This window comes from Curcuma longa, chromosome 4 (genome assembly GCF_044706935.1).
Source record: "Curcuma longa cultivar G26 ecotype Majalengka, Jawa Barat chromosome 4, ITB_CL_G26_1.1, whole genome shotgun sequence".
Classification (NCBI taxonomy): Eukaryota; Viridiplantae; Streptophyta; class Magnoliopsida; order Zingiberales; family Zingiberaceae; genus Curcuma; species Curcuma longa.
The window spans coordinates 14,206,182-14,230,296 of NC_133864.1; the positions used below are offsets into that span (position 1 = coordinate 14,206,182).

General features: G+C 33.3%; 2 protein-coding genes across 2 annotated transcripts in view; one reads left to right on the forward strand and one right to left on the reverse strand.

Annotated features, from left to right (window-relative positions):
* The window catches only part of LOC141826461 (protein SWEETIE), an 86,356-nt gene that overhangs the window by 29,625 nt on the left and 32,616 nt on the right, over nt 1-24,115 (reverse strand). The window contains 12 exon segments of the mRNA XM_074713708.1: nt 16,539-16,595; nt 16,956-17,055; nt 17,225-17,274; nt 17,442-17,591; nt 18,072-18,228; nt 18,711-18,799; nt 20,267-20,371; nt 20,457-20,525; nt 20,620-20,742; nt 20,838-20,906; nt 21,975-22,068; nt 22,251-22,337. Coding sequence (XP_074569809.1) covers nt 16,539-16,595; nt 16,956-17,055; nt 17,225-17,274; nt 17,442-17,591; nt 18,072-18,228; nt 18,711-18,799; nt 20,267-20,371; nt 20,457-20,525; nt 20,620-20,742; nt 20,838-20,906; nt 21,975-22,068; nt 22,251-22,337 — 1,150 coding nt within the window.
* LOC141826242 (midasin-like) lies at nt 4,303-7,910 on the forward strand. Its single transcript, XM_074713486.1, has 5 exons — nt 4,303-4,444; nt 6,401-6,511; nt 7,155-7,292; nt 7,411-7,590; nt 7,794-7,910. Exons 1-5 carry the CDS (start codon nt 4,406-4,408, stop codon nt 7,908-7,910), a joined length of 585 nt encoding a protein of 194 aa, XP_074569587.1. The 5' UTR covers nt 4,303-4,405.

Below are 24,115 nucleotides of genomic sequence, written 5' to 3' on the forward strand. Positions count from 1 at the left end.
AGACAAGATCTTGTAAGATTATCTATTATTTTTTAATAAATTGCTGTTTTTTTATAATTTAACAATCTTATAGTATTTTCCTTTCTCTATGCATTTTGCTGAGCAAATTCATTTACCTGAGTCAGTAAAATAGTAGGTAATGATTTCCATTTTTTTTTTTTTTTGCCTGATAGAACTGTAGAAGGCTAAATTCTGATCAAGGATTTAACAAAGTAGAATAGTAGCCTTTTCCAGTTTGTCCAGTGTTTGTAAAATAGTTTGTTTTAACAGAACAGTATTAGTTTTAAGCATTGAAGTGTAGTTAAGTACCCATACCGACAGCAAAGACTATCATTCTTTTAAGTTTTATGATATTTAAGCCTCTTTTACTTGGAAAAGCAATAGAAGGAAATAACAAAATAAAACAAATTTCTGTCACTTTCCTACTTTCCATGTAAGACGCCTGAGGCTATTTTGGTTCCTTTCTATTTGGTTGGATGCTTTCTCCTTTAAAAGAAGCACTATTCGATTTACTGCTGTACTAACATGCATAAACATCTTGACTTTGAATAGGTCAACTACCTGCTATATATAACACTCCTCAATTGACTTCTATTCAGTCACTTAAGGATCTAAACTGCATGGACATCAATTATCTTTACAGTCTTAAATCAATTATAAAACTTAGTTACCCAAGAAATAATTATCTGTTACCATCAAAATTAAATTGTGTATAACAGAAACATCTGATACATCATTCCTATTGGTTGGTCTGATAATTTTCTCAACGGGAGCACTCAAATTTCAAGATTGATGGCTTAGCATTAGTCCTAGTCTGTTTATTGTTTTGTTTTCTATCTCGAGGAACAAATTTTAAGACAATTGAAACACTGTTAAATTTGGTATAATATGTTTGAGGATGGTATCAGATTGGAATGGATGTGACTAAGATTTTATTCTTTTATTTGATTACATGTGTGTGTGTGCGCGTGCGTGCGCACACACACACACACACGAAACATGGCCTTAACACATACTTTTAAAACTTTGTTTTCTACAGGCAAAGCAATTTCTCTATAGTAGATTATGACATCCAATGTTTGAAGCTTAGCACTACTTCTCGTAATCTTTGGCAAGCAACACTATCACAAGGAGAAATAGTTTGGTTCCTTCACTCAGCTGCTGATTCTCTTTTCAAGCAGGTATTTGTTTTGGCCATTGTTCTTTCTATGTGATTGTCCTTTAATCTCTTATTATGGCTGCAGATCATATTTGTGCATTATAAATATTTTACTGAAGATGTATTTTGCAAGATCAGATCTATTCTGTGCGCAGCTTTTGGAAATTCTACGGTAAGTGATTTTTGTTTTGTAGTAGTGATTTTGTGTTCACTTAATTTGCCGAGTTTACACTTTCTTGGAAACTATTATTTGCTAAGTCTTTTAATTTAGGGTCAAGTATTTCAGAAAATATGAAACTTAGAATCAAGATGATTTTAAAGAGTAATATTTTAGATAATTTCATTCTTAAATATCACTGTCATAAACTTTAAAGCTGCAAATCGCTTTCCAAATCATAAATCAAGAGCAACTGTAAGCAAACACTTGTTTGTTCTTTGACATGGCTTCTGTCATCGATTTGCAGTAATTATCATCCTGTGTTGAGTCCATCTTGATTTTTTTATTATTTCATGGTTGGCTTATAATATTGCTCTTTGATCGTTATACTTTTAACACATAAAATTCATCCTTTTCTTTTCTTTTATATTGATTTCAGTATAATTTCTAATATATTGTGTTTAATTTCTTTATTAATAAATTGTATTTGCTTCTAATTAGTCATATTTAACCTCTAATTAGTTGGACTTAACTGCTAACTGTTTTTTATAATTGTATAAATTATTCATATTGAATCTTATAGAAATAAAGTAAATCATCATTTTTTTATATATAAACTAAATTGTATATCATGTGTTATGAATTGAGTGTCAGATGTTGACAAGTGATAATTATGACCTTATATGAAATAACTATTAGGGTGCGTTTAGTTTAAGTTCTTATATGTAAACTTGGTTGTGATTTACTCCCTCTGGACACTTGTGGGGCCGGGACCAGGGGGCCGCTAAGGTGGCGGTTCCACCTTTTTGCTACCTTATATGTAAACTTGGTTATGTGATTATTAGATAATCACATATGACATAACTAAGATTATGGAGTATAAAACATGATCTAATATTATTTTGTTCAACTTATTTATTTGGAAAAAATAAAACATAGTCAGTTTAATATTTACTATATTATCTTTGATTCGATTTATTTTTAGATTAAATTAAATTAATAATATTAATGATGATAATAAATTGTTAATATATAAAAAATAAATATAATTTATTTATAATTTTTAAATTTAAAATAATTTATATATTTTTAATAAAATAATTCGTTAAAATAATTATTTTAATAAAATAATTCGTTAAACTAATAAATATAATTTGTTAATTTATTTTAATAAAATAATTTGTTAAAATAATTATTTTAATAAAATAATTTATTAAAATAATAAATATAATTTGTTAATTTTATTTTTTAAAATTTTTTAAAAATATATATTTTAATAACATAATTCGTTAAAATAATTATTTTAATAAAATAATTCATTAAATTAATAAATATAATTCATTAATTTTATTTTTTAAAATTTAAAATAAATTATTTCTTTTAAATTTATCAGTATTGAATTAATTAACTTGGTTTCAATTAGGTTTCACGATACATTTCAATTAATTCAGTTTTAAAAATCAGAGGGTAGTCATGAAAAAAATTTTCGTTAACCTCTGGAATCACAGAAAATCTTAAGCTGCCAAGGTAATCACATTTCCAAGTTATAATTCATTTGCTGATGTGACGGTGATGCTGCATTATTTAGGAATCGATCATAACCTGAATCAAATAAGGTTATCGTTAGACAGATAACTAAGGTTGTCAACGATAACCCCCAACTAAACACCCCCATAGAGTTATCCTACCTTTCTGATACAATCCATATTCATTGTCCTTGATATTCATACACCTATTTTTACAACCATGCTTTTTCATTCTAGTTGTGAAATGACTCTTTTCTTCAAGAAATTGATCGCCAGTGAGAAAAAGGAAAATTAAAATCGTGAAGTTAGGTACTTTTTTTCTACTTCCTAGTCTGAGTGATATCAGACAAGTGTCTATCATTGAATGCGTCTCTTGATGCTCAATGAGTGGCAATAAGGTTGGTGATGGATATCAACAAGAGAACCATTTTTTTAGAATTCATTTTTTTCTTAAGTGAGCAAGTTGCCCATTCAATGTTATATTAGACTAATGGAGCTTACAGAGTCGTTGGTCTCACATAACCATAATAAGCATTATACTGACTCAGACAGAGTAGTGAGTCAAAACAATAAGAAAAAACAAGTATAGTCTCTAGACAAGAGAGGCACAGAGGGTGTAGAATCTGTGAGAATCCCTTTGTGCTTAAATGGCTATTCTAGTTCCCCATAGCCACAGCAAGTTCATCCAGAGTTGTTCTGCTGGCTGAGAGCTCCTATCAACGAGATTATGAATAATTGCACAACGTTGGCATCACAAATTGTTGACAAGAGAAAGCTATTTACATATTTGTTTGGTTTGTGAATATTTTATATTTTCAGTTTGCAGATTTAGAAATAAAGTAAGACCATTGAAATTTAAAAAATGACTATTTATCACATCATTCACCTCTAATAAATTAAATGTGTAAAAAAAGCAATTCTAAATATTTATTCTATTTCACTTTTCAACTTAAAAATTCTATTTTATGAGAAATGAAAATCAAAATAGAATTATTTTCAACAACAAATTCTTTTTTTGCAAACCAAGTGATACAAATATTCCACGTCTTAGATATTGAGAACTTAAATCATTCTCCTTTATGAGATTTCCTCTAAGTCACTTGCTTCATCATTTCTAACTTGTTTGTAAGCTCTAACTTTTGTTTCTGTTTCTCCAGTTGGAAGACGTACTGAACCTGAAGTCACTAATCTCTTCCTCAAATCATGCTGGGTTGTGTTCTGTCGTGGATCTACTTGTAGAACCTATTCTAAGAGAATTATACATGAAGCATCCATCTAGTGGTCCGTATCTGTCAATTACTGCCAATAAAAAAATGATTTTTTTGTGCTTTTGTCTCCTAAATTGCCTTATTGTTATTCTTATTTTAGAAGATTTTTCTCCCTAAATAATTAGATTTGGTTTTTTTTTTTTTGCCTCCCCATCTTTCTTACTTGCGGTATTGTTGAGCAGTTATCTTTATAACGTTGGTTGTGCATGGTTACATATTGGCATGCTAAGGTTTTATCTGCTAAACCAAGATGGTCCTGATCCAGCATTAGAGTTTTCATTCAAACACTTCGAACATGCTGCGGAAGATATCTTTATTTGACCTTGAAACTAAGGTAACAATTAATTTTTGGTTGTCACCACATAAGATCATTGTTTCACATGCATATAAAGGTTTTTCGATCAGACACATGGATTGTTTCTGTTTCTAACATAGACACACTCTTGGCATTCCATACTTTTGTGGACTTATTATGTAAGTTGTGGAATTTATTTAATGTCTGAGTTCTGGATGAAACAATCATTGCTAATGTTAATTCATTTATATATGTGCATTTAGAATGCTAGAATGTTGTAGAATGTTGTAGTGCATTGTGTTAAATCACATTAAAATTATTTTTTGATTAAATTGAATTTTTAAATGACACACTACGCTTTAGTAACATTCTCTGTAATTAGGTGGGGTGCTATAAATCAAATTTATAGCACCCCACCTAGAACGTAGCCACAGGGTGTTTTGGTCTCCTCCACCTAGAACTTAACCACTTTATCAAGACTTAAAATCAATTCATAGCCAACAACCTGTGAGCTCCAATGGCATGCTGCAATTAGACATACAACTAGTCCAAATACCTCATTATGCTTTTTATTCATTTGCTTTAAACACCAATTGTTGTTATTACTCAAATCAATTATAGATGTGAGAACTAAGTTTTTAACTTTGTTAAACCTAACCAGTAACTGCTGAAATAATGCCCTCATCATATTTTGAAAATTTCCCCATTTCCCCCCATTTCTTTCTAGACTAAATTAGGCTGTCATATTTTTCTTAGATTAGTGTAGTTATCATGGTTTGAAATCTCATACCGTGCCAATCGAAACGATTGAAATGTATCGTTTCGGTAAATCACCAAAATTCCATATCACTTAGTACCAAGGTTCAAAATCTCGAATTGTGCTATAGTTTCAGCCTTTGAAGGAGGGTGTCAATAACAGATTGGAGGTTGAAGGAGGAAGGAGATGAAACAATTGAAGGAGACATTGTCTATGCCAAGTGGTATCGAGTTTCGATAATTTATCAGAATGAAATGTTTCAGTCATTTTGCCTAACATGGTACAAGATTTAAAACTAGGCACAGACAATGTGACCTATGCTTCATCTCCTTCTTCAACACCAAACCATTACTGACACCATGGATAGAGATTTTGAACATTGGTAGTTATAATGGTTACGTTTTCGTTAAATTATGTTGAAAACCTTAAATTATCTGGATTGCTCTTATTTAAACATTTTAGACAAGTGCAATTTTTGGCCTGACACCTCCCTCTCCTATTGTGTGGTCAAACAAATTGAGTTTGATCCTTCTTTTGGACCAAAATTAACTCAAGAAGAGGGAGAAGTGTCAGATTCATGGTCAGTGCTTATATTTGATTCCCTTCCACCCCAAGAAAGTCTGCATTTATAGCATCAGAGTATAAAGTCAATTTCAGATAGGTGACTATGTTTATAAAGTACCTTTACTGATTCAGCAATACTACTATAAACTTTGAAATAATTCCTTCTTTCCCTCACTTCTATGCCTTGTCTTCCTCCTTTTATCTCCACATTTCTTTCTTCTTCCCATGACAATTTCTTTCTACTAGAAAATCTCTAATGGCCCTCACTCTCCTACACATTGTATTACAAATGAATTCAAACATTCTTAATTCAACTTTCTAACAAAAATATAAGTAAAATATGAATTAAATAACAAAATTCACATACCAAAGCATGTTGATTGTTGGTATATTATATTACTATAAGATTTTAATTCAATTGAATTATCAAAATGTTGTAGTCCTTTTACAAAATAAATAAGCTAGTGATACAATATTAAAGGAATACCATTTGCTTGGGGATTAAAGACACTAGCATCGAATGATATTTTAAAGCTTGGTTTCAATGTTGATAAAATGTAATATATCATTTGATGAATTTGTAGTATTAGAAATTGCTTTCGTACACAATTAATTCTATCAAAACCTTTGACTGTCTAATTATGATTTGCCAATGGTTTTATTATTTGGTTCAGGTTCGCCAAGAATGTCAGCTTCTATCTGGAAAGGGTTTAGTCATATATAATGAAGATCAGATACTAACATCACAAAAGCTCAAGGAGGAGGAGAAACAATTACGAGCAAAGGTCTTTTGTTATCTTATGATGGGGGTACTTTTGTGTATTTAATGTTTGATTTAATCAAATTGCAGAACAATAATGATGAGCCAACAAAAAACAAACATTTGAAAATGCAAATAAATTTACCAAGTTGCAAGTGTAAAGACAAGTTTATCTAGCTGTAATGGAAAGATAAAGGGTTCAATGTTGAGGCAGAATAGCTGTTCCTTTTTATTGAATTTTTTAAATATTATTTTTTCTTGAAGGGTCAAATTGCTACAGCTTCACTTTCATTAAATGAAGCTTCCACTGGCATAGTTCCTGAGGGAGTTACCACGATTATTTCTTTTCTGCTATATCTCTTTTCTGATGGAAATGTCCCCTCACGAACAAATTGTATATATTTTTGTTTACTTTGAATTTCTTATTTATTGAGAAAACTTCCTTGAATATCTTATTCTGAATAATCATATCTCTAATCATGTCCCACAAACATGATATTTGTTGTCAATGACACCGTTGAATACTTAAAATCCAATAAGAGAAAAGATTTTCACTATACCACAGGCATTTTACTAATCAAAGCTCAAAGTTTAGATTAAGAGATGCATTGGTTAGGCATTTAAAGTCTTTTAATAATTTGTATTCTAAAACAAATTATTTTTCACAGGTTGTGTTCCGCCCATCATGTTCTGAGTATAGTCATCTCAGATCAGAATGTTTTGACTACGGAAAGCTTTGCTCTTCATTGATTGAGGATCTTAAAAATATGGGAAATATCTCTTCAATGGTCCTCTGCAATTGGCAGGTATGCCAGATGTCTAACCTGGCATTTCAAATTTTCTGTATTCAGCTCGTATTAATTCTTTATACTTGATTTTCCTTGTTCAGGAACTTATAGTTGTTACTTTCTTGTATTTATTCAGGCTACATCTTCTAAATTCATAAATCGTCTGTCAGAGAAGTATGCTATTTATGCTGACCTGGTTCAACCAGTTCTGGTTTCAGTTTATGAAATGAAATTTGGTGTGTCACTGGTTTCATCTAGTGCTCTGCAAAAGAATTATTTGGAAGAGGTTGGAGGAGTTGATATTCAGAAGATCAAGGTAGGGGGTTGTTCTAATTATCTTGTGCATTGGTTATTCAATGGTAGTCTAGTAGCAAAATATATTTAGTCTGGTACCTCTGGTTTCTTAAATGAGTTTCCTATCCTCTCTTTGAATTTCATTTTGTTTTCTTCCTTGCCTCTATGTTTTATTTAATTTCATTGCATTTCAGTTTATCAATGTCAAGGCTTTCTTTGCTGCAGGCCGAAGTCTATTCTTTTATGCAGTTCCCAAGAAGTTTGCTGTATGATAGCATCCCTGTTAATCTGAAGAATTATGAGCAGGACTCCATGGATAAAATTGTTTATGCTTCTGTGTAACACCTGTATTTTCCACACTTAAGGTTTTTAATATGATAAATTTTATATTGACTTAGTTTGTGATAAAAGGGGGTTTTAAAGGGAATGAGAAGATTCGTCTCGTAAAGATGAATTAAACAAAATTGGTTTAGGTCAAATCAGAAACCGTTTGGTTAGTAAACCAAACGAACCAAGATTGAACCAAACTGAACCAAGTTGGTTTGGTTCATACTGGAAGAGGTTTTGATAAAATAAAAATAGGTAAAAAGATTCGTCTTGCAAAGACGAATCCGACAAGACCAGTTTTGATCAATTCGGAGGTCGTTTGATGGCCGAACCAAGCGAACCAAAATTGAATCCGGTTCGCTACAATAAGGGATTAGGTTTTAATTAGGTTTATTCCAAATAAAAAGGAACTGAATTTTAATTATAGGCAAGATTAGGTCTTGGAATTACTTAAGTCTGAGGCGGGATTTCCGAAAATTAGTTTAGAATATCTCGAAAATTAGTTTAGAAATATTCTATGATTTTTTTAGAATTTTAGAATATTTTTCTGGAATTTTTGGAGTAGCGGAAGTAGCAAACTTTATCCGTTAGATTTTATTAGATTTGTTCTAATAAAATCTTATAAAAAAAAAAAAAGAAATTTTGTTAGACTTTTTCTTAAATTTCCTAGATGGCATAACTATATAAAGAGAGGTTTAAGGAACACACATCTCTTGGATCTCTCCTCCCTCAGAGCCGGCGGCACCAAGGAATCTCTCCTCCTCTTGCCACCGCCAACTTCTGTTTCCACCGTGATCAGATCCTTCCGTTTGATTGCTGCATGGCGCGTGAAAGCATTGCTTCGGTTCTGTGTTTCCATAACATGGCAACGGAAGGCAGTTGCATGCAAGACATTGATTCAATTCGGTGTTCCCATTGCTTCGGTTCATGGCAGTTGCATGCAAGACATTGATTCAATTCGGTGTTCCCATTGCTTCGGTTCATGGAAGCTTTGGTTGCATGAAATTGCATGGCTTGATTTGCATGGCAACGGAAAGCATTGCATGGCTTGAAGCTCATGGGAGGCAACACGTTGCATGGCTTGATTTGCATGGAAGCTTTGGTTGCATGAAATTGCAAACAGTGTATGCAACGCATGCCATCAATGGTGGAGGAAATTGTGATTGGTGGAGGGCATGCAACGGAAGAGGAAAATGCAAGAAGAGGCAAGAATTAATACCATTGCCAAAGGAAAATTAATTCGGTTGCCCATGCACTACTTTCGCTACATGCAACGGCGTTTCCATGGTGGCTTCAGTCTTGAAACGACGGCGTTGGGGCACTAGGAGAGATTAGAAGAGGCTGGTGTTTTTCTTTAAAAGGAGGAGAAGAGGATAAAAGAAGGGAGCTTCTTCTCGTAAGCCATCGGATTGAAGAGAATTAGTGGAATCATCTTGAAGGATCGTTGCCCACACAACGTTCGAGAAGAGGAGAGGTTATACAGTTGAAGATCAAGGGGTCATCCACTCCTTCAAAGACAATCCCACGAGAAAGGTCGCACAGAGAAGGCGCTAGAGCACTTCGGAGAAGTTTTTCGATTTCATTAACCCTAGCGTCGAAAACCTAGTGAGTAGAGAAGATAAGGTAAGTACCTCTCACCTGCAGTATAAGTAGCTCCGTTCGTATGCATAAATTCATAGTTTTAGTTATTCGAAAATTTATGTATGTATGTGGAAATTAATTTCTCTTACAGAATGTTTATGAAAATAATTTACCTTGCCTCAGTAATTATGGACTCAGTTCGTCCATGGGTGGGCTCCTAGATCGCCCCTAGGCCCTAGATCGCCTAGTATATGCAAGGTTAAAGAGAAAAGAATGATTAAAGAAAGTATTTTACTTTTATGTGGCATGTGCTTGGACTCAGATCGTCCATGGGTGGGCTCCTAGATCGCCCCTAGGCTCAGATCGCCTAGTAGTACCCTAATGGGTTCGGGATTAGCTACCTCGGATCTATTTAGGGATGCGCGCATAGTTAGCACAATGCCGGGCCCACAGCAGGATGATTATTATTTTCACTTACTATATGTATAAGTTTTCAAAAGTTCATTACTAACTTGAAGTGAAAGTAGTTTTTAATATCATGTTTAGTTCAGTTATGATTTTAGTCCATGTGCTTGTTATGATGCGTATGCCATGATATTTATCTAGCTTATATGTTTCAGTAGCAATAAATGATAAGCATGAAGATATTTCCTTTCATATTTTTCAAAAGCATGATTTTAAAATATGCATCGTTTTGTGAGTAGGATGGTACTTACTAAGCTTTATGCTTATAGTTTTATTTTCCTTGTACTGCAGATAAGGGCAAAGAAAAATTTGAGTAGCGGAGGCGGCAGAGACGATGCGAAGTGTGTGCTGTGGTGGAACTTAGAATAAAGATCCTTGGGGAACTTGCATTATTCAGAGTAGAATGAACTAGATTTATATGTTATTTAATTCCGCACTTTTAGTTGAACAATATGCATGATGTTATGTTTAGATTTCTTATTATTGTAATATGAGTTAATCATGGTAGCCTGCTTAGTATTCTTATGTTTTACTTGCAATTGACATATTACTAATACATGCTAATTAGAAGTGAAATGCATAGCTTAAGGTTAAAGAATGTTAACTTATGATGAAATTAATTGTCTTTATGAGTTGTTTATTTTCCGCATTATGGTAGTTCTATGCATTATATTACCCATTTGGGAGCATGTGTTTACTCCATCATCACATAGAAAGAAAATTTAAATTAATAGTAGATTTTAGCAAGTATAAGTAACGGATCGCCTTGGGGTAAGAAGGGCGGTCGTTACAATGATACCAACAGAGAATGATGAAAGGACAATATGCCCTGTTATATTCCAAAAGATTTGACAACAAAAATAAAAAAAATAACAAATAACATTAATTGAGAATATTTGTGATCTATTAGAGTACAGTGAATATGTTCCGAGATAATTTGAATAATTATCTAGGTGACTATTAGCATTTAGAGTTGATCCTCAATTTAATTTGAATTTGAATATGTGGGCTTTGAAGTTTTAGTTGGGAGTAGAGAGTCTTCTGGTTCAGTGGAGTTGAGTTGTCATGCTAGACCTCAACCAAATCAATTTTTAGGATAAATTAGGTTTAGATGCAATTTGATTTTAGTGATTAATAGGTCTAACTGGTGGGCTGATGTGATTGGGTTAATTGGGTTCAAACCGAGCTCGGTTTGAACTTAAATTTAGATAAGTGAGGGTTCAACCAAGTTAGATGACTTGGGTTGAAGCACAGATAGATGGTTTTTTTTAATGAATAATAATGAAATCACCATTAGGAAATGATGTAGAAATAAGTACCAACTAGGTCAAAGCTATTGATTGATTAGCACTAAACCTGAATTCTTCTTATTGATCAATAAATAGATTAGATTCATGATGGAACAGAACAAATTATATCAAACTAAAGTATTAGTTTTCAATTTTAAAAAAATATGAATTTACTTCATTCCACGTGTACTCATATCAAGCATTTGACTCGTGCCACAAATTTATTAGCTAAATGACAATTGATTACAATTCATCATCCCATTGTTTCTTGTAGGTTTAGCATACTCTATTTGTACAGAATGGTGAGATCTCTTCCATGATTACAACAATAACCAAGTTTTATCCCACTATGTGGGATCAACTATATGAATCTTCCAATGCATTGAGCAATATCCTCTCTATATCATCATTTACAACAATAACATCCAAACTTTATCCCACTAGGTGGGGTCGGCTATATGGATCCTTCTGTACCATTGGGTTCTATCCCCTACTATATTATCATCTATACTTAAATAAATTTTATCTTATTTTATTGTTGTTAACCAAGTCTTTTTTGGTCTTCCTCATTTGATGTATGTATTTGTCATAGTTTCACATAGTCTAACTAGAACATTTATTGGTCTCTAAATATATGTTCGTACCATCTTAAACATGTCTCTTGAAACTTTCCCTTAATAGATACAACTCCGATTTTCTCTCTAATCCTCTCATTTCTTATTGTGTCTATCCTTGTATTTCATACATCTACCTTAACACCCTCATCTTCTGCACATGTGCTCAAGTCATAGTCCAACATTCAGCGTCATATAATATAGCAGATCTAACTGTTGTTTTGTACAACTTCATTTTAAATTTTAGAGGTATTTTACGATCACAAAAAACACCCAATGCTCTCCTCCATTTCAATCATCCTACTTGTATTCTATATAAGACATCTCTCTCAATCCCTCTATCATCTGATCTCCTATCTTAATAATTATATCATTATGTATAATATTGCTAAACTTAAATTCTATATATTCTATTTTTACTCTACTAAGTCTAAAACCTTTCATTTTTAATGTTTCCCATCAAGATTCTAGTTTAACATTTACTGCTTTACGTGTCTCATCTACCAAAACAATATCATCTACAAACAACATGCACCATGGTACTGCATCTTGAATATGTCCAGTGAATTCGTCCATGATTAGTGTAAAAAAATAGGGGCTTAGAGCTGATCATTGATGTAATCCTATCTTTATTGAAAATGCTTTCATTAATCCTTTTGAAGTTTTCACTCTGGTGGCTACATTCTCATGCATATCCTTAATTAGTTCAATATATATTACGCTAACACTTCTCTTTTTTAAATTGTTTATATAATTTCTCTTGGGAATCTATCATAAGCTTTTTCTAAGACAATGAATACTATATGTAGATTTTGCTTTTACTCTTGATACTTTTCAATTAGTTGTCTGAGAAGATGTATAGCTTCTATTATTAACCTTCAAGCATTAACCCAAATTAATTTTCAATCACCATGGTCTCCTTCCTTAATTTTTTTTCTATTACTCTTTCTCAAAATTTTATGGTATAACTCATTGGTTTAATACCCCCTAGTTTCTATAATTTTGTACATCTCTCTTATTCTTATATAAGGAAACTAAAGTGCTTACCCTTCATCTATTAGATTTTTTTTTCATTTTCAATATTATGTTAAATAATTTTATAAGTCATTTAATCCATTGTTACCCTAGGCACTTCCATACCTATGTCCAACGGCTTTTCCATTTTGCATCTCATTTAAAGCTTGTTCTACTTTTGAAGTTTGCATTCTACGATAAAAATTTAAATTTTTATACTCATTTGACCTACTTAAATTACCTAAGTTAAGTTAGTCACCTAAATCATCATTAAAAAGTTGATAAAAATATCTCTTCCATCATTCTTTTATTTCTCCATCAATTACTAATACCCTATTATATTCAAGGATTGAAATTTCGTGCCGTATCGGGCAATACGAGCGAAAAATTTTATTCCGCCGAGGCACCGACACAACGCCGGCACAGGAATTTCGACTCGGGAACGCCTCCGGAGGCGTCGCCCAGGCTCGACGACGCCTCCAGAGGCGCCACCTAGGGTCGGCGATGCCGCCAAGGCCCGGCGACGCTCCGTGCACGGGCCACGCGTACCGATCGCGCGATTTTTCTTTTCTTTTACTTTTGTTTTTGTTTTTTAAAACTTAGGATTTAATTAGATTTTAATAATCAATTCCTAGCTATAGTTCAAAATTATAGTTTGGGATAATTTAAATAGGCTTTATTAAAACCTATAAAATTATCAAAAAAATTTTATTTTTTATTTTTAAATATTTAGATTAAATTTTTTATTTTAATTAATATATTTTATATTTTAAAAATATTGAAACTATACCGGCACGATACGATACAGTACCGAAACTGTATCGTTCCGGTCCGGGACCGAAACTCCGACACGGCTCGATATTTTAAACCTTGATTATATTCATTTTTAATATATCTTATTTTGATAAGATCTTTTGTTTTCCTCTCTCACTTTAGCTATTCTATAAATATCTTTTTCCCTTTCTTTTGTATCCAATTTTCGATATAATCATTCAAAATTTCATTCTTAACTTCATTCACTGCTTTCTTAATCTCTTTCTTGACTATTGTATATTTTTTTAAATTTTTCTCATTCTTACAAATATAAAAATCCTTATAGGTTGTTCGTTTTTCCTTCATTTTCTCCTATACTTTTTCATTCCACCACCAGATTTCTTACTTGGTGGTGCATGCCCCTTTAACTTACCGAGTACACTCTTGGCTACTGTTTTCAACTTTGATACCATCTTATCCCATGTCGTATTAGAGTTACCGTATGTTTCACCTAATGTTTGTATCCCTACCTTTTCCTTAAATATATTTTACTTTCCATCTTTTAACTTTTACTACTTAATTCTAGGAGTCGTATATATTTTCCTTCTATTGAAATTATGCTTGAGGCGTATATCCAACATTGCTAACCTATGTTGGGTAACTAAGCTTTCTCTAGGGATAATCTTGCAATCTTTACAAATCTTTCTATCAAGGATTGAAATCTCGAGTCGTTTCGCTCGATAACGACCAAATTTTTCGTTCCGCCAATGGACCAGCATTGGCACCAGCGTTCCGGCCGAGATATTGTCGGGTGTTGCTCAGGTCCAGCAACGCCTCTAGAGGCATCGTGCGGGTCGTGCGGGTCGTGCGTGCCCCGGTCGCAGTCACGTAGAATCCAAATTTTTTTAAAAAAAACTTAGGTTTTAATAATAACGTAGATTAATAATTTTAATCAACTCTTAACTATAGTTGGGATAATTTAAACAGGCAATTAAAGTCTCATAAAATTATCCTATTATATTTTTTAAAAATATTTTATTTTTTTATTTTTAAATATTTAGATTAAATTTTTTATTTTTAGTTAATATATTTTATATTTTAAAATACCAAAACTATACCGACATGGTACAATATGGTACCGAAACTATATCGTTTCAGTCTGGGACAGAAACCTTGACACGGCTCGATATTTTAAACCTTACTTTCTATCCCTCTTCCTAAATATAAGAAAATCAATTTGCGATTTATTATTCATATTTTTTAACGTGACCAATTGTTCTTCTCTTTTCTTAAAAAATATATTAGCTAGTATAAGGTCATATACTATCACAAAATCCAATATAGTTTTCCCTTCTTCATTCCTTGTTCCAAACCCATAACCCCATACACCCTCTTATATTCCTCATTTTTTACTCCAACATGCTCATTTATATCGCCTCCTATTAAAATCATTTCATTTGGCAGAATATTTTATAATACTTTATCTAGATCGTCTCAAAACTTGATTTAATATCTTCATCTAATTCTACTCGAGGAGCATTTATGTTAATTGCGTTCATAATTTCTTTCTGCATTATTATCTTGAAAGTTATAATTCTATCTCCTTTTTAACTACTCTTACAACTTCATCCTTTAATGAACTATCTACAACAATACTCATTCCATTTCTTGTTTTGCTCTTTCTTATGTTATAATTTAAAATCGGAGTTCCCTATCATCTTTACCTTCTCGCCTACTCATTGTACACATAAAATACTAATTCTTCTCCTAATCATCGTATCTACCAGCTCCATTGTTTTACCAGTGAGGGTTCCTATATTCTATGTTCTATGTTCTAAATCTTAGACTATTAATTTTCCTATAATATTTGTTCTTATTTAACCGATGATGTAAGAACTCTTATCTATTTAACACTACACCAAAGTTCTTATGGAGATGTAGTGATCCTTGTCGATACATTATAGTCGGATCCTACAACGCGAACTCTTATATATTTATCATTACACGCGAATTCTAGAGAGGTAGCGGTCCTTGCCGAGAAGTTACAGTCAGACCCTACAAAGCGTTCCTTCCGGGGAACAACCTAGCATTAGTACAATAGTTTAATAGATCCATTCATTGAACATTTACCTTAGTTTAACGCTGGTTGGCAACCTAACGCAACCCCCCTCCTGTATCTGGGCTTAAGGACCGGTCATGACAGGATTAATTCGTCATGGGTGGAATTCTACTATATCAGCATCTATATTTAAATAAATCTTATCATGTTTTATCGTTGCTAACGAAGTCTTCTTAATCTTTCTCTTCCCTGTTTAACTCTTCCATGATTACAAATCATAGAATTTCAAACAAACAAAAAGAAAAGGTGGCAAACTCAATAAGTCAATTATAGTGATCCAGCTAAAAAAAATGCTATTCGTACCCAATTAGATGAAATTTTTAATTAGATTAAACTACTTTGAATTCTGGTGGTGTTGTTCATAGCAGTCCAAAGGGGATATGAATATTAACTAGGTAAAAGATATGTGTGAAATATGGTAATTATGAAACTTTGACAATATACATTGTAGCCTGTATTTTTTGTTGTACATGTAATCCAGTAAACCTATTTCATTCTCAGAGAAGCATTTGAGCTATTTCCAAGCATGATAGTAGTGTAAACAAATTGAAAACAGCTCATTGAGGATGTCAAAGTCGATAGGAGATTATTTCCTCATCTGCTCCCATATAGATTTGCCACTATCATATCAAACTAAATGGTAACTAACATTAGTAGAACAAAGGTTAAATAAGACTAAAGAATAAACTCTATGAAGACATCCTAGATTCTTCATACCACAATTAGATGGTTCGTCACAATTGAGAACTTGATAGCACTTGTGATATTTAAGAGGTGGAATAGCGAAACAAAACCATGAGTTTCTCACCGGGTCCTTTTCAATAAGATGGCGAAGAGTTGATACAGCAAGATGACGAAGGCTAGGCTGTTAAAAAGTACATGAGCATATTATAAACAAAAAGGAGAAAATGCATAAACAAAGTCTCTCTGCTTCCAAAAAAACCAAACAAGATAATTTGTGAAAGTTCCCAACGAAGGCCCCAACGTTACAATCCTAGAATTACCAATGCAACAAAGTTTTGAGCAAAACATTGTTGTGCATCATCTATATTCAAAATATATCAAACAAGACATTGTTTCATGGGCAATTTCAGAATTGCCTGTCATGGGGCCTTGATAGATAGATTTTGAAAATGACAACCTTGTTTGGGTGTTTTGGAACAGAATTGACTTTTTGGGTATTCACCCAGTGAAAAAGTGAGAACTGGTATTAATTTAAAGATACCTGTCTAGAGTATAGAGTAGGGAGAAGGTTTCTAACATGAGAATGCACAGAAGCAGCATGTGGAGCAAAAAGTACAAGCTGCTGAGTGAATCTAACAGATCTGCAAATAAATTACATTGATTGTCAAAAAGAAATTAGAATGATACCACTCAATACAACCAATTTAATGACACCATAGTTCTTAAAAGGTAGGTTCCATATCTCATTAACCATACATCTGATAAATGTAACTAAACCAAAAGAAACTCAAGTTTAAGAAAGATACTTACTCTATGAGGGTTGATGTTTCTTGACAAGAGCTTATTTCTGCAATAACAGACTGGCAAAACACCAATGTCATACCAAAATAGGGAAAACAAAGGGCTTTTTAATAATATCACAAGTACATATCTTGACACAAACAATATATATTACATCATAACACAGTATTATTTGGAAAATATGAGAAACTCAAAAATAATAGTATCAGTCAACATAATATGATACCTTGCAACGAGAAAAGAATGTACTTCCAGGAGAAAGCTCAGGACCAAGAACAGCAACTATAGCATTTATAAGGCGTCCTAGCTCCTGCCTAAGATCCGCCAATCCATTCTCCTCTGCTAAAAGGATCTCCATGGCAAGAAAAAGTGTTGCCTACATATCACAGAGAAGAAAGGACAAGCATAATTAAAAGAAAAACACACTCATATATGTGGATCGTGGGCTACTAGATGCAATATTAAATAATAAAAAAAGAACTCCCAACTACTTGAAATCAAGATTATGGATTTTATCTCCATTGCATGCTAACCTAAAATAAGCCAATCTGCTATCAAGATATGGCCAAGGCATTCAGATTACCACAATCATGCCATTTAAAAAGTTTGAAAAATTATGCCACCGCCTAAATAACATTTGCTAATAAAATGTTGGTTAGGCTTCCTTCCTAACGTGCTCTAGACACATTGGTGGCTATGGGCAACTGATTATTTAGTTATTGTTGCTTATACAGAGAATAAAAAAGATTCAATGATTTGGAATTCAAAATGATCTTGTCAGTAAAGTGAAATAATTGATTCAGAATATAAAAAACCATAACAAAATAACAGGCATTGCACTGTCTGAGCACTGTACCTGCACTTGAGAAACATATGATAACCCAGCAGCTTCAATGATCAATAGAAGTGAATGCAAAGACCATAACTGCAGGTTAGCATGTGAACTCTTGGCTGTTAAAGATATTGATTTAACAGCCGAAGTCACCAGAGTATTCAGTGCAATCCCCCCTGCACTGCATTCCATATACCAGAAATCATCAATCAGCTTCAAAAACCACAGAAGAAAATTGCAGATATATTAAATAGGCACTAGAAAATGTTTTTACACCTCAATAATCTCTTCATGCGATTGAAAAAATTAACATTGCAACAGTTATGACCTTAGATTTGAATTTGGTTTAAATTATTCAAATTAAGCTTAAATTAGACCTCGAATTCTATTAATAATTTGATTGGATTGTTAGGCTTTGATTCAGATGTTGACAAACGAAGGAGACGAAAAGATCAAGATTCAGGGGTCATTTGGGCCCAGATCATATTTTTCTTCTTTCCAGATGACTAAATCATGATTTACATTGTTGATTGATCAATTAGATTATGAGAGGTGTGAAAATAGAGGTGGTGACTAACTGTTTGAACCAGAGATCCGAACTCTAGCATGGAATGATATTTTAAACCTTGGATAAAAGTATAGAAAAAATGAGCTAACAATTACCTCCGATAAATACAACCCAATGATAGAGAGATGGATGCAATGTAATATGGATCTGTTGCTGTAACTAGCTCTCCAAGAAGTGACCGAGTCTGATCAATAAAAGCAGTTCGACAATGTAGAAAACAAAATAAGAATTCGGAAAAAAGAAAGTTCAATTCAACAACTATTGTATATTTCATATCCAAATTATTGCTCAGCCAAGTAAGCAATTAAATGGCCCTAACGAAATAAAAATATGTTTACAAATCCAGATACTACAAACATCAAATTAAATGAACACATAAGCCTAAAAGTATTAGGTGTAAGCAGAGTCTACTCCCCAAATGACTAACTACTTGGGTGGGGATGCCTTCTGCCACACATAAGCCTAATAAGATCATCCAACTTGGCCACGCATGACTAAAAGAGCTATCCCCAGTCCAGAGCTAGCTACCATCATCTACCTCACACTGCAATGCCTCGCTTGGCACATTTGGGGAGCCTAGACTAGGGCAACTTTCAGATAGAACTCATGTGCCACACTCTGTGAATTGCAGGACAATGATGTATACATGCATCATGCCAAATCGACATCTTATTAAGTATTAACTATTAATAAAGGCATCACGTCATACCAAGGAGTGTAAGTTGTGTAACGTGATAAAGGACAAAAAATATCTATCCCCTCAAATGACTAAAAAATATTCTCTTCAACCGTGGTTAGAAACCAGTAGGTAACTAAGTAAGATATTCTCTTTTCAAACTGTGGTAATTGAGTAAAAGGATAAGATTGAGATCTTTTCAGTCTCCATTTCAGAAATTTTGGAATATTAAGAACAAGGAAATAAAGCAAATTAGTATGTAACTATCTACTTGAAATTCTAACCATCAAATGGTTTCTGTCCACTCACAGCCATCTTCTCTAATCCATGTCAGCAACAATTGAAAACATACATGGAAACTCATCTCAAATCTGTGTTTACTTGGAGAAGAATTAGTGGGAAAATAATACATTGAATGGAGGGAAAATAAAGAACCAGGAATATATTCCACCGACCCTGTTGACTTTTGATGGAAGGAAAGGACAAAAGAATTTAACCTACTTGACCATGACTTGAATGACAACCATCGGTACCTGTGATGATGTGACATGGCCAAATAGCAATGGAAAGGACGAGTAAGATCATTTATCATAAAAAAAAAATGTGGCCAGCAAGAGTAAAAGTGAAATCATCATTTTTGTATTTCACTCCTTAAAGATGAGAGAAGTTGGTGGAAGTATTTGCCAAGATTCAAAATCTCAAGTCATGCTCGAGTTTCTGCTATGATTAGTTTCAATGCTTAAATTTCAGTTGTGGTTCTTTATACTTGAGTAAATGAATCATGTTGTTGATATCACAAACAAGAAGTCTTGTTTGTGGCTTGTATTTACGAAAAATCTATTCAAAAGATGATCAGCTGAGTTGTGAATAGGAACCATATTAACAAAGAATAGATGAAGGAAAACTAATAGGCATATTCTATCCAACAGTTGCAGTCAGAGACTTATAACGACAACATCATATAAACCAACCTACCATCTTTGCAGTGAAGACATCACTTGCAAGGCGACCTAATAAACCAAGACCCTCACAGGATGCTCTTCGTTGAGCTGAACAAACTTCACTTTCTGCAAGAATACCCTGTTCATTTCAAGGAACAAATAAATCAGCAAAGATATGACTTACATTGGCATCAAAAATTACTGAAACAACAGAATATGCACACCTGGAAGATGGCCTGGATGATGGTCAAAATCTCAGGTATTAGTGTCTGCTGCCGTAATGCAATCGTGGCCTGCACATAAGGATATTATGAGTTCATGAAAAGGCATTTCAAGCAAGAGTGCTCCTAACATGCTATTCTATCAAAATTTAAAGATGGTTATTACCTTCAACCCAGCCAGTAGGCCAACACATGCATTTGTTACGGTGGCCACATGCCATGGTTGCTTCTTTCCATTTTTTAAGCACTGATCAACTTTGTTAAGTAGCGCCATTTTTCCTTCATTATCCTTGAGATATGGAATATCAAGTCAAACAAACAGATATTGATCAACTTTTATTAGTGAATACATTAAATACTTCAAAAAGATTCTGGTAGACACACCTGGGCTGCAAACATGGTGCCAAAGCATTGAAGCATCTGATTAACTAATAGCTTGGACATTGATTCTGACTGAAGTAGATACAATTAATCACCAGTAATTAGATAAAGTAAAAGTTCTTTCAAGAGAACATTAAGATAAAAAATAAGAAGTTTGTTCATGTTTCTAACAAATGCTACTACATGATGAGTGATCAGAATGAACAAAATAGAAATATCTTCCAAGAGACAAACACAAGAGAGAGAGAGAGAGAGAGAGAGAGAGGGAGCAGAAAATGATAATGAGTGTTTTGACAGCATGTGGGAGCATCCATATCTAAAATATCAATTGTAACAAAGGAAAACAGCTGCAGAAAAAAGATCAACCATTAAACAAATAGATACTTAAAATTGTAACTTTATTTAGGACCAACTGACCTTGCCACTAATAAAAAATAAAACAGCAATTTATGTTGTGCAAGAAAACCAATATCTGGAATGATTTATCTTTTGACTGAGGACTAACATCTTCAATAAGTATGGCCAATATTTAAGAAAGGATACTGTTTCAATTAACATATTGAAGGGGCAAAGCTTAAAACAGTAGATTAGGCATATCATCATCTATTTGCATAACAATTAGGATATACATAAGTTTCCTAAGGCATACCAGTGAAATTCGCTCAAGAATTTAAATTAATTAAACCAGGACACACAAAAGAGTATATGAGGTTCAAGTTTTTAGAAGACTAACTTTTCAACTGTGCCATTGGATTTTAGACCCGTAGGAATAGGCTAGCAAATGACTAAAACACTCTTGCATATCTGAGGAATCAGAAGATTGGAGAGAAAAGGAGACACAGACCAGTATCTAGCAATATATTTTGAATGGATTCTCTCCCGAGTAGATTTACTATTGGTGACAATAAAAAAAAAGCAATGGCTCTGCTTCTTATGATTTACAGATTCATGGGTGTTCCAACATATAGGCATTCTATTTTCCTAACATTTGATGCATAAGAATACAAACATGATCGACACAAACTTTGTTTGTTTCTATTACTCTATTAAGCCAAAAAAAAAACCATGAAAAAACATTAAAGTATATATTAAAGGATCACCTATAACAACTAGCAGTCAAGCAATATGTGTTTCAATTACCTGAGGGAAGACGCAAATATTATCATCCCAAACACATGGTGTTAGTCCATCTTTACCACCATCAAAAGCTCGAAGTTCATCTTCATACCAATCACTAAGAATACACAATAATATGAGCTTGTTAAAGTTACTGAAGATGAACTAATAAACAGAATTTGGCATGGGATGTCAAGCAGTATGATTGGCACATCCACAAAATCAGTTGTATGAACAAATATCATTCTATCACCATGCAGAAGTTTCAGTAAACAGAATGCATAAGCATGAAAAAAGCACCTCCCCGGTACCCAAGGGCCCAAGCATGCTTCCTTCTTGTTTAACAAGGCTCTCAAACTTGAGCTTTCTTCATACGCAGAAGGATCACTTTTTTTGCGTGTTGTCACAATGAAAACAAAACAAAATCATTACTAAATATCATGAAAAGCATTTCAGTGTTAAGTATGAACACCACTCAAGTATCAAAGATAGCAAACCAGATTGGTTTACCTAAATGGGGAAGTGCATATTTCGATAATTTGCTGATGATCATTTTGATAGGCCTTAGGATTGGGAATAGATTGATATGCCATCAGTGTTCTGATCGTGAAGAGTGCTAAAGCAGACTTCATATTTGGTAATTTCTTTGTGGAAAAGAATGAAATGTAGAACAAAGCTCTGCCAAGGATCAATTTTCATATTCAGATATCTGTGGGGGAAATCAATGAAAAAAGTAGCAACAATAGAGGTGACAAGAATTAACTAACCCACTGAGGTATGCCAATACTGGTTGTAGAAGAACTCCATTTTGAGTTGCAACTTCTGGAGAAACAAAGCTTCTTATAAAGGCGGTGAGTGCCTCAATTGCAGCCGATAACACACTAGATCAAAGTTTTGCTAAGTATTAGATTAACCATACTAATAATGTGAAATAGAGATGATTCTACTAGATGATAGCAAATGCATTATGTTGATTTTCTCAATGAATAACCGCAAAGTGATGACAAAGCATCTAACAAATTTCATATATATCGTTCAGTGAGAATATCCAAATAAAGTAATCCATCTCAATCTGAAAAATAGTAAGAGAAAAATAAAGTTTCTTCAAACTGGTCAAACACGATCAAAAGCTCTAAGTTTCACAAGAGATTTCTCTGATGAATTGCACATTCACAAGATCCTAGAGGCATCCTCCAAACCAACTCCAAGTATTTTGACCATGCCCAATAGGCACGATTAAGCAACTAAATACACCAAAATTAAACAAGGACAGACACCCAAGAACCACAATGATCTGGAATATGACAAATCTTGCATGGCAACTGACACCTTTGAGATCGAATACATCTATAAATTAATTGTTGGCAACAGAAGCAACTGCTATTGAAAATACAGGAGGGAAAAACTAGGAGTCAGAAGGCAGCCAATCCAAACATCCAAATATAAAACCACTTCTTGAGAAACATTGGATCATATGGTAGCATAACCAATCATATACTTGGAGGCAAATTAAAACTTAAAAGTGGCACTTTATAAATGGATTTGAAACGCCTTACATAAAAGGAAAACTGCCCTTGTGTTGTCTCCTTCCAAATAAACCCCAAATGACACAATTCTCTAACGCTTGATTTGTGGAGCATTGTGTTCGACAGAAACATATAGAACATTCTTTTCTATGATATTATAAAGCTTTCCAAATTCTAGTCAAAAGAGGAATATAATAAGAACACTAGAGCATGCATGCAAAATGGGAGTAACAAATATATAAGGGATTGTAATTTGTAAGAATGATAAATCATGTTTACAGCAGTTCAGCAGCCAAATCTTGTGTCTGCCTAAAGTAAACTTCTGGATTTCCAGCAAAAGGACCAGCCCAAAGTAAAAGAATATCAAAAACTTGGTCCTCCAATTCCTGCATAAATGATCAGCTTGAAGGTAGCAAAAAAAAGCAAGACAATGCAAAAAAAAAAAAAAAAAAAAAGAAATTCTTTCAAGAAGCTTCATGAGCACCTCTTTTGGCATGTTTGCTACAAGAGAAGCTAAAAGCAACCAACCAGCCTCTTCGACAATTGCAGCTTGAGGGTTACGGCTGAAGGAACTCAACATCTTTTTTGAAACTTGAAAAACAGAATGAGGTAGCCTACAAGTGGTATATTGGATTAAGA